We start from the raw sequence: 15,047 nt of genomic DNA, 5'->3' as shown, positions 1-15,047 counted from the left end.
CCTTCCTGACTGTCTTGACACAAACAGACAGCTTTTCTCCACCATGCCCTTCCTCCATGATGTTTCTCTCATAAGCATGTCACAGCAACAGTCTAACTAACAAAACTAGCATCCTGCAGTGCCAAAAGCGTTTCTTACAATACTATAAAGTGGGCAGTATGGCACATGTCTTTAATCACAGCATTCCAGTGAGTTCCAGGACTACACAAGAGAAAACTGTCTTGAAAAACAAAAACAAAAGGAAAAGGAAGAAAAGGAAGGAAGGAAGCACTCAAATAAATAAGTAAACAAGACTATGCCAAAAGGGCTCAAGAAGGCTAGGAAAATACATTAGTCAGTAAAACTACTTACTTTGAAAGCACAACAACCTGAATTCAATCCCAAATTCACAAATACATATAATATATATATATTATATATATTATGCATGTATGTGTGTATGTGTATGCATGGTGGCTCCCACTTGTAATCCTAACATTCGAGAGGTAGAAACCCACAGATCCTAGAGTTCACATGTATGTGTACACATGTGCCCTTTGTATGTGTGTCTGCATACAGATGAATACACATACAACACACACACACAAGGGAAGACAGGAGCCAATCTGAAAGATACATGATTGCCAAAACTTTGACTAACAGAATCATCAAGAGCAGATTATAATAAACATAATGAAATAAGTATCTGAAAGCAACTTGACATATTAAATAAGTGGAAGGATGACAGCACTTCATTACAGAAAAATTTCCATTTAGAAATGAAGAAGGAGCCGGGTGCTGGTGGTGCACGCCTTTAGTCCCAGCACTTGAAAGGCAGAGGCAGGTGGATCTCTGTGAGTTCAAACCCAGCCTGGTCTGGTCTACAGAGCTAGAGCTAGTTCCAGGACAGGCTCCAAAGCAATACAGAGAAACCCTGTCTCGACCAACCAAAAAAAAAAAAAAAAAAAAAGGAATGAAGAAGGATTATTTATTATTGCCTTTTGGCAAAAAATAAAAGAAAAATCAAAATCAAAAGGATTTCAATAAAGATCCACTAGAAGATGCCAAGATACTGAGCAGTTATAATACCAAATTGCATTAAGTTATAGTCTGCTCCAAGGTACCTACTAATCATAAGGAGAAAATGGGTAATCATACAGGGGAGTAAGCAAGAGATACTGCCTTAACCAAACAATCAGGCTGACATCATCAACAGTAAGACACACACACACACACACACACACACACACACACACACACACACACACACAGTCTATTCAGATTGAGAAATACTCTACACAAATTATTATCCAATACTTTTCTAAAGCCAGGGAAGAGACCATGACAGTAATGTATTAATTCATTATTACAGATAAGTCGCCCAGGCTAGCTTCAACCTTCTAGGCTCAAGAGACCTTCCTGGGCCGGGTGAGGTATCAAATACCTTTAATCCTAGCACTTGGGAGGCAGAAACAGTATCTGTGAATTTGAGGCCAACCTAATCTACATAGAGAATTCCAAGCCAGCTAAGGCTACACAGTGAGACTCTTTTCTCCAAAGAAGAGAGAGAGCCAGGTGGTGTTGGCCCAAGCCTTTAATCGAAGCACTCAAGAGGAAGAGGCAGGCAGATCTCTGTGAGTTCAAGACCAGCCTGGTCTACAAGAGCTACTTCCAGGACAGCCTCCAAAGCTACACAGAGAAACCCTATCTTGAAAAACTGTAAATAAATAAATAAATAAATAAATAAAAAATAAATAAATAAATAAATAAATGCTTTAAAAAGAAGAAGAAGATGGGGGCTGGAGGGAAGGCTCAGTGGTTAAGAGTGCTGACTGCTCTTCCATAGGACCTGGGTTCAATTCCCAGCACCCCCATGACAGCTCACAACTGTCTGTAATGTCCATTCCAGGGAACCCAACAGCCATGGCAAAACACCAACGTACCTAAAATAAATAATAACTTTAAAAAGCAGTCTATTAAAGAAGAGGAGGAAGAGGAGGAGGAAAGCCGATTGTTACAAAGAAATCCTGGAACTCTCCCCTCAATCTCTCTCAAGTTCCTGTTTCTAACCTGCTTTCCTGTCATGAGAGGAAAAAATGTCAATAGCTCTCCAATTCTCTGAACAAAGTACACTTATTTTCTGTTACTCACTGAGCCATCTCATTGGCCCAACAATCCTTTTCTTTACAAATTACCAGTCTCAAGTATCCTTATTATAATAGCAACAGAAAATGAGCAGAGTCACTAGATACAACAGTATCTGATCTGGCAATTAAAAAAGGAAATCTATCTCTATCTTTCACCCAACTTAATTTAAATTCAACATTTTAAATGGAGAAAACACCCCTTGCAGATTCTAAGTAAGCCAATGAAAACCAATACCTAAAACAATGTTCCCTACGTGGTCATCTAAGGCATTCTTGAATTCCCCTCATCACCCTCCTTTCCCAAATCCTACAATTGCATAACATAAAAAAAAGTTCTAAATTAAAGGTAAGCATGTAGCTGGGCACGGTAGTGCATACCTTTAATTCCAGCACTTGGGAGGCAGCAGATCTCTGTGAGTTAAAGGCAACCCAGTCTACATAGTACTAGGACAGCCAGAGCTTCAAAGAAAGTCCCTGCCTCAAAAAATAAAAGAAAGATACAGAATAAAAGATTATTTCCAGAGCCGGGTGTTGGTGGTGTACGCCTTTAATCCCAGCACTCAGGAGGCAGAGGCAGGTGGATCTCTGTGAGTTCCCGGACAGCCTGGTCTACAGAGCTAGTTCCAGGACAGGCTCCAAAGCAATACAGAGAAACTGTCTCAAAAAACCAAAACAAAACAAAAACCCAATGTTTCCAATTATACATAAATAAAAAATCATGAATGAAAGAAGAACAAGTTATCTAATAAATAATGATGTGTTAATCGGGTTGCTACACTTAAATCACAAAATGCCTGGAGAGGGGAATCATTTCTTTTTCAAAGAATGATTTTAAAAACTTGTTATATAAGTAGAAATTAAAATTGCTTTGCTAGTTTGGGCTTATAGAATTAATGAAGAAAATTTTTTTTTCTGGTTTATTTTTTTTGGTTTTGGTTTTTCAAGACAGGGAGGATATTTCTGTGTAGCCCTGGCTGTCCTGGAACTCACTCTGTAGATCAGGCTGGCATCAAACTCAGAGATCCACCTGCCTCTGCCTCCCAAGTGCTGAGACTAAAGGTATGCACCACCACTGCCTGGCTCCTTTTAATATAAAAACATACTGTGAAACTTTAATCAGCAATTTACATGTTAAGATGAAACGGCAAAATGTTACCGGTATCAGTAATTTCAAAGTTGATAAACACATTAACACATACCTCCTGTAAATCAGCTGATGACTTTTTCCTTTTTCCCTCTGTGACAATCTCTACAAAAACCAAAGACATAATAAAAATTATTATTTACCATCTGAATGACGTAACTGAATGAACAGGATCCCTTTCTACCTATCCCTTACTTAAAATTAAAATACACTGATGTTTTACAGACACAAAAGTGCATGCCTAAAGATCTAAGTTTGCTGAGTGTCAGTGTGACAGACTGTCACACATGCCTCCAGTAGACACACACACAAGGACAATTAAAAAGAGAGAAGCAGCTGGGTGGTGGTGGCGCATGCCTTTAGCCCCAGCACTCAGGAGGCAGAAGCTGTGGATCTCTGAGTTCGAGGCCAGCCTGATCTACAAAGTGAGTTCCAAAACAGCCAGAGCAGTATCACAGAGAAATCCTGTCTCAAAAAAAAGCAGAAAACTAAACAGGAATTTCCTGATGAAGATACCCATGGTAGAATCAGATGGTTGGGCAAAGTCTTATGATGGGGAGCAGAGGGGAGATTATCTAGAAGTTGGCAGTATTCTACAAAATGATCTCTCTCTCTCACACACACACACATGCTGCACAAAGGGAAATACTTTTACTCTTTACTCATGGACATTTTTCAGACCTTCTATGGGTTTTTCTTCTATGAATTCTCATTCAATCAGGAAATATTGACTAAATGGCCGTCATGTGCTGGTCACTATGCTAAGCACTGAATATAAGTAACACAGCAAATCAGACACAACCCAAGATTTCTTAGCAATTGTAACTCACAGCATGGTGGAACACCCCTTCAATCCTAGCACCAGAAAGAAGAAACAGATGGATCTCTGGGAGTTCAAGGCTAGCCTTGTGGTCTACACAGTAAGTTCCAGAAAAGCTAGGGCTAATGGTGAGGTCCTGTTCAAAAATAAACTTTAACCTACTAAGTTATAACACAGATTTTATAATAAAAATAAACGATAATATACTTATACACACATAACACCTAGTCATCTACTTGTGGCATATTACTGTAGTTCAATAAGAAAGGGATGATTTTTGCCAATAAATAATGGTGAAGCAATTTTTTGTGTTTGTACATTTGTGTACATGTACTTGAACATGTGGGGTGTTTACATGCAGGCTGCACACATCCTTGCATATGTGGGGAAAACAGGAGGACATCGGGTGTCCTGTTTATCACTCTCTGCCTCATTCCTTTCAAGTTAGATCTCGAACTGGACATGGAACAGGGTCAGCAGCCAGTGAACCCAGTCTCTAGCCACAATAGTGCTAGGATTACAGGTGCACACACCTACACTAGGCTTTCTATGACAATGTTGGAGATTTGAACTCAAATCCTTACATTTGCATCACCCCGGGCTCAGGGAAGCAATGTGATAACCAAATGAAATGTAAAAAATAAATAAAAAATACCAACCTTGATCCCTAAACCTCATACTATATACAAAAACTAATTTCAAATGGATCATACCTTTCAATGTCAAAATAAAACAAGGTTTATACAATAGAAACTATGAGATTTTCATAGCCTTGGAAAAGGCAAAGATTTCTCAAATAGGGCACAAATATTACCAAAAATTAAAAGATCAATAAAGTGTGCTTCTGGTTAGCAGAAGTCGTCATTATGACAGTAAAGAGCAAAGTCTAGAACATAAGTTATAATAAATTATTTGTCAAAGTATATATAGGGAACTCCCTGGGCTAAGGCATGTACTACCATGTGGCTGAACACATGCTCAGCAAGGCAGGGGAGGGCAGGAGAGAAGAAAGGGAAAAAAAGATTAATACAATAAAATTCCATCTTTAAACTGGACAAAAGCCTTTAGCAAACATTTCACACTTGTATGTATGTACATATGTATATCCAATAGTCAAGATACAACCATTTAGGGAAATGACAGCTAAAATGACAATAAAATTTAAAAGACTATCATTACCAATTATTGGAGAGAGACTAATAATCTGTCAGAAAAAGTTAAATGAGTGTATCTGCTTTGCCAGTGTCTGTTAGATATTTACCTGCCTACACTCAGTATCTATTATACTCCTAGGTAAATAACCAAGAGAAACAAAATGTTCATGCTATCTTTGTCCTTAATAACCAAAAGCTAGAAACAACCCAAATTATCTACCACTAGTAATGTATAAATATATTTGTACCAAGGAAAGCTGCAGAGTAACAAAAGAGAATGGATTACTTCCAAGCACCATGTGGATGCATCTCACAGGTATTCTGTTCCATGGAAATCAGATGCACAACTGTGACATTCTACAATTAGAACAAATCTATGATGGCATTATTTTCAACAATGGAGGATATAGAGAATAAAGGGAATATTAACTGGGGAAGGGTGCAAATTAAGCCTGATAAAATAGTAGGAGTGTTCTGTATACTGAGCTACATGGTGACTATACAAGTAAAGGCATGCAAGTATGAAGAACTTTGCAACTAAAGCTTTATCCCTATAGACGAGCTCTCATAGTGCTGGAAGGTCCTTACCCACCAATAACCTTACCCACCAATCAATTCTGTGAGCTAAGTAACCACAAGCCATATAAGACATGCCCACTGGTACAATAGTGACAGGGTTGCCATGGGAGCAACTTTCTGATTGGATTTAAGGGCCTCTCCACAAGATGGAACCCACACCTGGACACTGTTATCTGGGGCTAGACAGTTCATAGCACCTAAGGGAGCACCTACTACTATTGTTCTGTTAAAGGGACATAGCATTAAAGCCCTCCTGGCTTACTGTACTCAGACAAGAACATCTCCCAATCCTCATCATAGAAGCTTCTTTTTGCAGTATATGGTGATTTAACACAAAAACTCACAACTGATCAAGGTACAGAGAAGAGTAACCGTGCAGGCACAAGCCAGACACAAATCCCAGCATGGAAGAGGGAGGTGATCACAAAGTCTAATTCCTACCTGAGAACTGATGACAACTGACAGGTGAGGGGAGAGGGAGAGTCGGTTTTCTTTAAAGGTGTGACCATTGGTAGGGGAAGGGCTCCACACCCAAGAGTATCTGAGCAACACAAATTGCACTCCATAGGCAAAGGAAGAGGGACAGAAGCAACAAAATTATGTGGGTAGAGATGGATCCAAGAGGAGGTAGGAGGTTGGAGGACTTTATGAAGCCTATCTTTAGGCAGACTCTGGAGACTGACCTAGGTCTCTTGGTTTTCATGACATGGTGCAACACAACTTTAATCCCAGCACTTAGGAGGCAGATCTCTGTGAGTTCAAAACAGCCTCATCTACACAGCTACGACAGTCAGAACTACATAGTGAGACTTGTCTCAAAATAACAACAAAAGCTGCAAAGTACAAAGAGGAGGAATTAGCTCTGTTTCGCTTTGCTTTGTTTTCTTCTGTGTGTAAGAGTAGTTTGCCTGCACATGTCTATACACCACATGTATGTCTGTTGCCCAAGAAGGCCAAAAGACAGCTTCTGGACAGTTGTAGTGGTGCACACCCATAGGATTTGCTGAAGGAGGCAGAGGCAGGAGGATGACGAGTTTGAGGCCAGCCTGAGCTACACATTTTCTGGGCAGTGATGGCGTATGCCTTTAATCCCAGCACTGGGGAGGCAGAGGCAGGCAGATCTCCTGAGTTTGAGACCACCCTGGTTTATAAGAGTTAGGCCCAGGACAGCCTCCAAAGCCACAGAGAAACCCTGTCTCAAAAAAAAAAAAAAAAAAAAAAAAAAAGAAAAAGAAAAAAAAAACCAGCTTCAGATACCCTGGAACTGGAGTTACAGACAGTTGTGAGCTGCCATGTGGATGGTGGAAATCAAATCCAGGTCCCATGGATAAGCAACTGGTACTCATGACTGCTGAACCATCCCTCCAGCCTTCTCCTTCTGGGTTTTGGGGATTTTGTTGTGTTGTTCTGTTTTTTGGTTTTGTTGTTGGTTTTTTTTTTGGTTGGTTGGTTTGGTTTTGGGTTTTTTCTGAAATGCAGTGGGGTAATTACTATTTTAAAAAAATCTATATTCTCAAAATGACTACAGGAGTATCAAATTCCCAACATGTAAATGGCTCATCTTGGAAAAGATAAAAAGTCTTATTACTAGATTTGATAACTATACATCATACACATGTATCAAATTATCATCATGAAACCTGTATAAACTGATGTCACCATATAAAATAAAGCTTCCACAAACTCAGTATCTTTCCTCGCCCATATTTGTAAATGTTACTTACAGCTCAAGTGTAACAGGTCCTAGAACTCTCAGTTTTGGTTCATAGCTTTCCTCTACATTATTGTGAAGTACTAACTCCCCTGAATCAACTCACTTAAAACAATGAACTCCTCTCTTGCTTACTATGAACTACACATCTCTATTTCAACTTTCATTAGAATTAAGGTCAAAGGTGCCACCCAACCTTTTGGTTTTTTTGAGATAGGGCCTCATTATTTAGCCCCTGCTGCCGTGGAACTCCCTATGTAGACCAGGGTGAACTAGAACTCACAGTGATCTGCCTGCCTTTGTCTCCCAAGAGTTGGAGTTAAAGGCATGCACCAACACAACCAGCTTCACCCTTGAACTGTTAAACCAATTTGAATTGTTCAATTTGTTGAACCTCTCATTCAACAACATGCTGTCCTTTGGCCCCTCAACGTCCCCCCTCCCCTTGGATCTATTCCTTGACCCCATATACTGTCACATCACTTTACCCAAAGTTACTTATTTTCTCCAAGTACTTAACCTAACCACTGCAAACACACTCTTTTTCAAGACAGGAATTCCCTGCGTAGCCCTACAAACCAGGCTGGCCCAGAACTCAGATCTGCCTGCCTCTGCCTTCCAAGTACTGGGATTAGTCATATACCACCACAGGCAGATGCAAACTCACATTTTAAAACTCTGAGATTACTTATTTCCTTTATTAATCCCTATATGATCTCCTATTCTTGAGCTGCTGTTATTTAAAAACTCCTTTTTCATAATACCAATTTCATAGAAAGCCATGACTGCGGTTACCATTAACATCTCATACTGTATCCATATTCATCTTCAATCCACTTTGTTCCCTGCCATCAAATCTACTCCAGTCCCACTCTCTTCCAACACCTCATCCTATTAACTAACTCCCCTATATGTCACCTGATAGCTCTTTAGCCATTTTCCTCTCCAATCACTCCTTTCTGCTCCCTTCCCAATCAATCATCCTATTTCTTTTTTAATCCTTTTGTTTCTCTACTCTTACTTGTCCTTTGTCTAAAATAAGCTCATACTTAGCAAGGCCTGTAATGGCCTGGGGCCAGGACTTTGGGGGAGCTGCTGTTTTCCAGATCCCAAGAGCTCAACTTTTCCCTCCTGGAAGGACTGCAGTTATCAGTCCCAAAATCTTTAGAGCACTTGTCTGTGATGCACTTGAGATATCTTGTGTTCTCTTTGTGAAAAATTGACTTGATTAGCTTCTTGCTGACTTCATCCCATTGTATGAGTTTTCTGCTGACTCTGACTTCTCCCTAGAAACCGTACATAAGATACTAAACTTCTTAATAGACTTGCTTGGAATAAGACATAGCTTGTGCAAGACCTTTTGACTCCAGCTTTCCAATCTTCTGTATCTTCTCATCTTCTGGTTATTGCCCTTAGAAGCCTGTCACTAAAGAACAACTTGCTGGTCTAGGTCACATTACATTTCCAGTACTTCGAAGCAGACGTCACCTGGACCAACTGCTGCACGTAGTACACTAATCCCTTAAGATGGAACTGAAGAAGAAATCGGGAAGCACTCAGCTACTTTTTCATGTATTTATTGGGGGAGGGTAGGTCGTACATATTCCAGTGCTATGTGGATGGAGGTCAGAGGACAATGAGCAGCAATTGTATCTCTTCCACCATCACGTGAATTCATGTGTCAGTCTTGACAGCAAGCATCTTTACACACTGAATCATCTCACCAATCCTCAGAATTACATCAGCTTCTCCCCTTCCTCTCCTCCCTTCAGTCCTTTTGTGCTATCCTCACTTGAAAGACACTTTTTCCCCCCCTTGGTTTTTCCAGAGTTCCTCTGTGCAACAGCCCTGGCTATTTTGGAACTCACTCTGTAGACCAGACTGACCTCAAATTCAGAGATCTGCCTGATTCTGCCTCCCAAGTGCTGGGACCAAGGCGTGCACCACCACCTCGAGGCCTGAAAGCTACTTTCTTAACCGAGCAAAAAACGTACCAGAGCACACAAAGAATTTCAAAATCCTGAAGGCTTTTGTTTTGTTTTAAATCCAAACTAGTTTTTTAGTCATGGAAATTTTTTTTTCCAAAGTAGGGCAAATTCACGTGTAATGGCAGAAAAAGAAGTTAAAGCCATAGATATTGTATTTAGAGATCAGATTTTTAATCTGCTTCTAACACCAGTTCTTACTAACAAATGCTTATGGTTCATAAATCTCAGTCCCATCAATAAATCAAAATAAGCCACTTATAAGAGTTTTTTTGAAAGAATTAAAAGTTTATGCTGGGTGGTGGTGGCATACCCCTGACTCGGAAAGAAAAAAAAGGAATTAAAGTTTATGAAGCTCTTAGTGTAGCTAGGCCAAGGGTGCAGACTGAGATGGTGCAGTCCACCAGCCTCCTCTTCAGATACCTGCAAATCAGATCTCAGCCCAGCTGAAGCTGTGAGCAGTGCATTTGCAGACTGTATGGGATCACTGGTTTTGTTGAGTACATAAACCTCAGGTGATGCCACAGAGATTCATTCCGAAGCAAAGTCAAGAAAACAACTGGCTCATGATAAAGGAGTAAAATTACTCTGCTACAAAGTGTTTTCAGGGGCTCCAGAGAGATGGCTCAGCTGTGAAGAGTACTGGCTGCTCTTCCAGAGGTCCTGAGTTCAATTCCCAGCAACCACATAGCAGCTCACAACCATCAATAGTGGTATCTAATGCCCTCTTCTGGCATAAAGGCATACATACAGATAGAGCACTCACACACAGAATAAATTGACATAAAATACATAAATCAAAACTATTTTAAGACTAAGCATTGTGGCATAAGCCTTTAATCCAAGTACTCAGGAGGCAACGGCAGGCAGATCTCTGAATCTGAGGCCAGCCTATTTCTGTTAATATACGTGTGAAAAATTAAGTATCTTATTAGGTGATGTTTTTTAATGTTCACATTATACAACTAGAGGCATACTGGAAAAACAATGGCTAGAAAACAGTAAATCTCTGAATGGATCTGATTACACATTGCTCTGTAGAAAGAACAATTCCAAAGAGAAGTCACAAGAAATAATTCTTCAGTGACATAAGTAGCAATGTCTTTTATAAATTTGAGGTCTTAATCTCAAACTTCAGTCAAAAAAGAGCTTTCCTGGAGCTATAGCTAACATAAATATCAGTGTGTTTTCAGATTAGCAACTTTATTCTCACATTCTCTTTCCAAAAGTATATCTATCAAATAAACAATAATAAATGAATATAATCAGGTGAAGGAGGATAGATTTTGCCAATGGGAAAAAAGGGCTGATAACTTGCTATAACACACTAACACATACTAATGTAATATGCCAAGATGAAACATATTTACTGAGAAGAAACTGCATCAAACTGAGATTATGATTAGGCCTAAAGTTCTACATTAAAAAAAAAAAAAAACTCCCAAATGATACTAGACATTGCACTTTTATTTGTCTTTCTTTTTTTTTTTTTTTTTTTGTTTTTGTTTTTGAAAACAGGGTTTCTCTGAGTAGTCCTGGCTGTCCTGAAACTCCCTCTGTAGACCAGGCTGGCCTGCTCATAGAGATCCGACTGCCTCAGCCTCCTGATGAGTACTGGGATTAAAGGTAAGTGACACTTGGCACTGTATTTTTTCTAATTTGTCAATTTCACTTGAACAAAAGGATCAGAAATCTCAAAATAAAAACTGGTCAGTGAAGACATACAAAAACACCTTTTATGTCTTGCATAATTATACTTTCAAAGGCAAAGAACTGTTGGTATCTTTAAAATACAGGGGGGAAAAAAAAACCTAGGCATGGTGGCATACACCTACAATCGGAGAACACTGAGGCAGGAGATTCCTGAGCTCCAAAACTGCATGGTGACAACCATCCCTCCAAAAAACAGACAAAAATATTGATCGATCGAGTGCATATGAAGAGATCTGGGGGTTTCGATTCTGTTAAGCCAAGTCCTCAGTGATCTGTGCTCACCTCCTTCCATTCTACGGTAAAAATTTTAGACACACTGCCACTGGGCATACAGAAATGGACTTGGAACTATTAACACTAGCTCTACAAAAATAAACAATACAATAATAATTTTTAAATGGGCTGGACTAAGCCAGCAGCGGTGGCTCATGTCTTTAATCCTAGCACTCAGAGGGAGAGGCCTGTGAGTCCAAGCCAGCCTTCTCTACAGTGAGTTGCAGGACCACAAGGTCTATACAGGGAAAAGCTGTCTGGAAAAACTAAAGAAAAAGGGGGGAGGGGCGCTGAGCTAGCCTGTAACACCAGCATTCAGGAAGAACAGAGGTACTGAGTCTTTGACGCCATCCTGAGTTAAACAGAGAGACCGTTTCTCAACAAAAAAGAAAAAAAAATCATGAATTCACCGTATTACTAGACTGCATTTCTATGCACGCGGGACTTGACTCAAGGACTTAAGAGGTGCACTTAACAGATGATGTGTATAACAATAACTTGACTGGGCGGTGCTCTCTATCGATTTTATACAAAACTTAAGAGGTTCTTGAGTTTCAAGCTTTGAAATAAAATACCAAACAAAAATGTGCTGCGATTTAAGAACAAGGACAACAAAAGCCCGGCTTCGAATCCTTTGCCTTTCGAAATCACTTTTGGAAGATGCAGGCAGGAGGCTGGAAAAGAAAAATGCTATTAAACGAGCCTGCCGGGACGAAAGGGACACCAGGCGTATTTACTCGCGGAACAGCGGGGCGAACGGCAAGCCCCGCCTTCCTTCCGTGCAGCCTCTCCTACCTGCCAGGGGGAAGAGTGGCGGGGTGGGTGGCTGGGGGGGGGGGGTTCGGCCAGGCAAGGATTCGGAGGAGCCGAGGAAAGGGAGATGGAGTGCGCAGTGGGTGGAAGCCAAAAGTGACCACGGATGAAGAGCCGAGGAAGGCGTGGCAGGTCAGCCGCTGGCCACCTGGGAAGATCCGTGCGCCGGAGACGATCGAGGCGAGCGCCCGGGAGCAGGGAGCAAGCAAAGGGGTGCAGGAGGGGTAGGCTGCAGCCCAGGCTGCCCCGACGGCCGCGCCCGCGCCGCCCCGGAGCTCTCCATTAAGCGCGCCCCCGCCGCTCCCTCCCTCCCGCCCTCCCTCCCGCCCTCTCCCTCCCCACCGCGCCTCCGAGCGGCCGCCAGACGCGCAGGGAGCGCGGTCCGCTCGGCCCTCGCGCAAGCCCTCCTCCTCACCAGCCGAAGATCGCCGACGCCCAGGCCTGGCCCTGTCCATCTCCGCCACCTCCGGCTCCTCCAGGCGCACTCGCAGGCGCTGTCACCTCGGGACCCCTCAGGCTGGGGAAGGGAGGGGGAGGGGAGAAAGAGAGAGCAATAAGAGTCGCGCTTGCGCACTGCCAGTCGCCTCCCTCCGACCGGAAGTCCCTCGCCCCTCCCACCTCTGGCGGAGGTAGCACTTCCCGGGCCGTGTTGGCCCTGGGGGCCGCCACCCCTGCAGTGGGCATTTTCCCCGACGGAGTCGCTAAGGGAAAGTGAGGCCTGGCTTACGGTTTTAACTCGTTGGCCCTTAAAGTTGAGGCTGACAAAGATCAAATATACCGACTTCCTCCAGTTTCTTGCCTTTCACCAAGTGGCCCCAGAAGCACAGAAGTGAGTGACTCTGTGGTGTCTCCAGCTGTTTGTCCTCAAGAAGCCGACCCAAAGTCAGAACAAGGACAGCAAAATGTAGTTCTCCTTATAATTGTTCGATGTAAGGAATAATCAAATATGAAGGCTTTTCAATCAAAAGACTATAAAAAAAAAGTGTGTTTAGGACTGTTAGGCGAAGGAAGTCCGTATATCCAGAAATAACAGTCTTGGCCCCAGCAGTTAGATAAAAGTCAGCATTCCTCTGAGTCATTTCCCTTGCCTGGAAGATGGGGTTTATAGCTCTCTATTGACATATACGAATGTACGTACGTACGTACGTACATACATACATACATACATACACACATTCACACTTGTGGTTGAATATCAAGTCCATGCCAGCCTACAGCACAGTCCCTACTGACAAGTACCCAAAGTCCCTAGCCTCCTGGCCACTCATATCCCCTACTCCTCCTGCCCTATGCTAAGGTTGTCCTAGAGCTCCACTCTTTAAGGGTCCCCCTCTTCCCCCTCCCCCTCGTCTGCTTGCTATCTGACTCTCTTCACTCTTCTCTCCCACTGTTCTTCATTTCTCACAGAAAGCCCTGGCCATAATCTCAGCTCTGGGCTCTTCCAGATGCCTATGGATATTTTCTTTCCCATCCACAATTTAAAAAGAAAAACATTATGAAGCAGCCATGTCAGTGGTTTCTTTACTATGCCTTATTCAAAGGCAAAGAATTCAAATCTTTTTTTTTCTCCCCCACTTTTTAAGACTTTCAGACAAATGCTTTAATCGTCCCACCGAATTGAAGCCAGAACTTTTATGTATTTCAGGGAACTGATGATGGCAGGAGGCAATGACTTCCTTTCCCCTTCTTCCAGAATAGACACTAGAATTAAGACTGTGAGGTGGTGGACGGTGGTGGCACATGCCTTTAATTCCAGCACTCAGGAGGCAGAGGCAGGCAGGTCTCTGTGAGTTCGAGACCAGCCTGGTCTACAGAGCTAGTTCCAGGACAGCCTCCAAAGCCACAGAGAAACCCTGTCTTGAAAAACAAACAAACCAAAAAGACTGTGAGGTCTTGAAAAACAAACAAACCAAAAAGACTGTGAGGTCAGACCCCAACCAAGAGAAAAGATATAGGTACCCACCTGAGTTAGAATAAAAATCTCAACACATTTGCTCTTCTGAGCACATCCTCTTGATGAAGATTCAAGTTTGCCTTGAACAGTCACTTGAGTTAGAATGGTGGTCTCTTTCTTTGCCATCCTGAAGCTGGGTGGCCTAGAACTGATGGAGATAACCCTACCTCTGGAGAGCTGGGATTAAAGGTGGGTGGCATCAAATCACCTAATAATGAATATTTATATTTGTACATTAAGTATTTGTGATGAAAGTTTTATGCCAACTTGAGTTATCTGAAAGGAGGGAACCTCAACTGAGAAAATGCCTCCATTACGATCCAGCTGTAGGATGGCTTCTTCAAGTGTAGTGATTGATGAGGGTGGGGCCAGCCCATTGTACATGGTGCCGTCCCTGGGCTGGTGGTCCTATAAGAGAGAAGGGTTCTATGAGAAAGCAGGCTGGTCGGCTGGAGAGATGGCTCAGCAGTTAAGAACACTAACTGGTCTTCCAGACAACCTGGGTTCCATTTCCAGCACCCACATGGCAGCTAACAACTGTAACTCCAAGATCTGACGCACTACACAGACTTACATGCAGGCAAAATGCCAGTGTACATAAAATAAGAATAAATACTGTCTCGAAAAACCCAAAAAAAAAGAAAGAAAGAATGAAGGAAAGAAGAAAAAGAATAAATAGAAAGCAGGCTGAGCAAGCCATGGGGAACAATGAAGTAAGCAACACTAATTGTCCAACCTCCTCTGCATCCATGCGTTTCTGCTTCTGGTTTCCAAG

General features: G+C 42.0%; 1 protein-coding gene across 1 annotated transcript in view; it reads right to left on the bottom strand.

Annotated features, from left to right (window-relative positions):
• The window catches only part of Senp7 (SUMO specific peptidase 7), a 99,058-nt gene extending 86,182 nt beyond the window's left edge, over window positions 1–12,876 (bottom strand). Inside the window, exons 1-2 of the mRNA XM_051191690.1 lie at window positions 12,734–12,876; window positions 3,326–3,375 (exon numbers count right to left, since the gene is read on the bottom strand). Coding sequence (XP_051047647.1) covers window positions 3,326–3,375; window positions 12,734–12,773 — 90 coding nt within the window. The 5' untranslated portion in view covers window positions 12,774–12,876. The remainder of the gene's footprint in view (window positions 1–3,325; window positions 3,376–12,733) is intronic.
• Window positions 12,877–15,047: the final 2,171 nt, after the last annotated feature.

The sequence above is a fragment of the Phodopus roborovskii genome, unplaced genomic scaffold, assembly GCF_943737965.1.
Source record: "Phodopus roborovskii unplaced genomic scaffold, PHOROB, whole genome shotgun sequence".
Lineage (NCBI taxonomy): Eukaryota > Metazoa > Chordata > Mammalia > Rodentia > Cricetidae > Phodopus > Phodopus roborovskii.
Note: the sequence above shows the minus strand (reverse complement) of the source record. Positions and strands in the feature narration are given on the sequence as shown.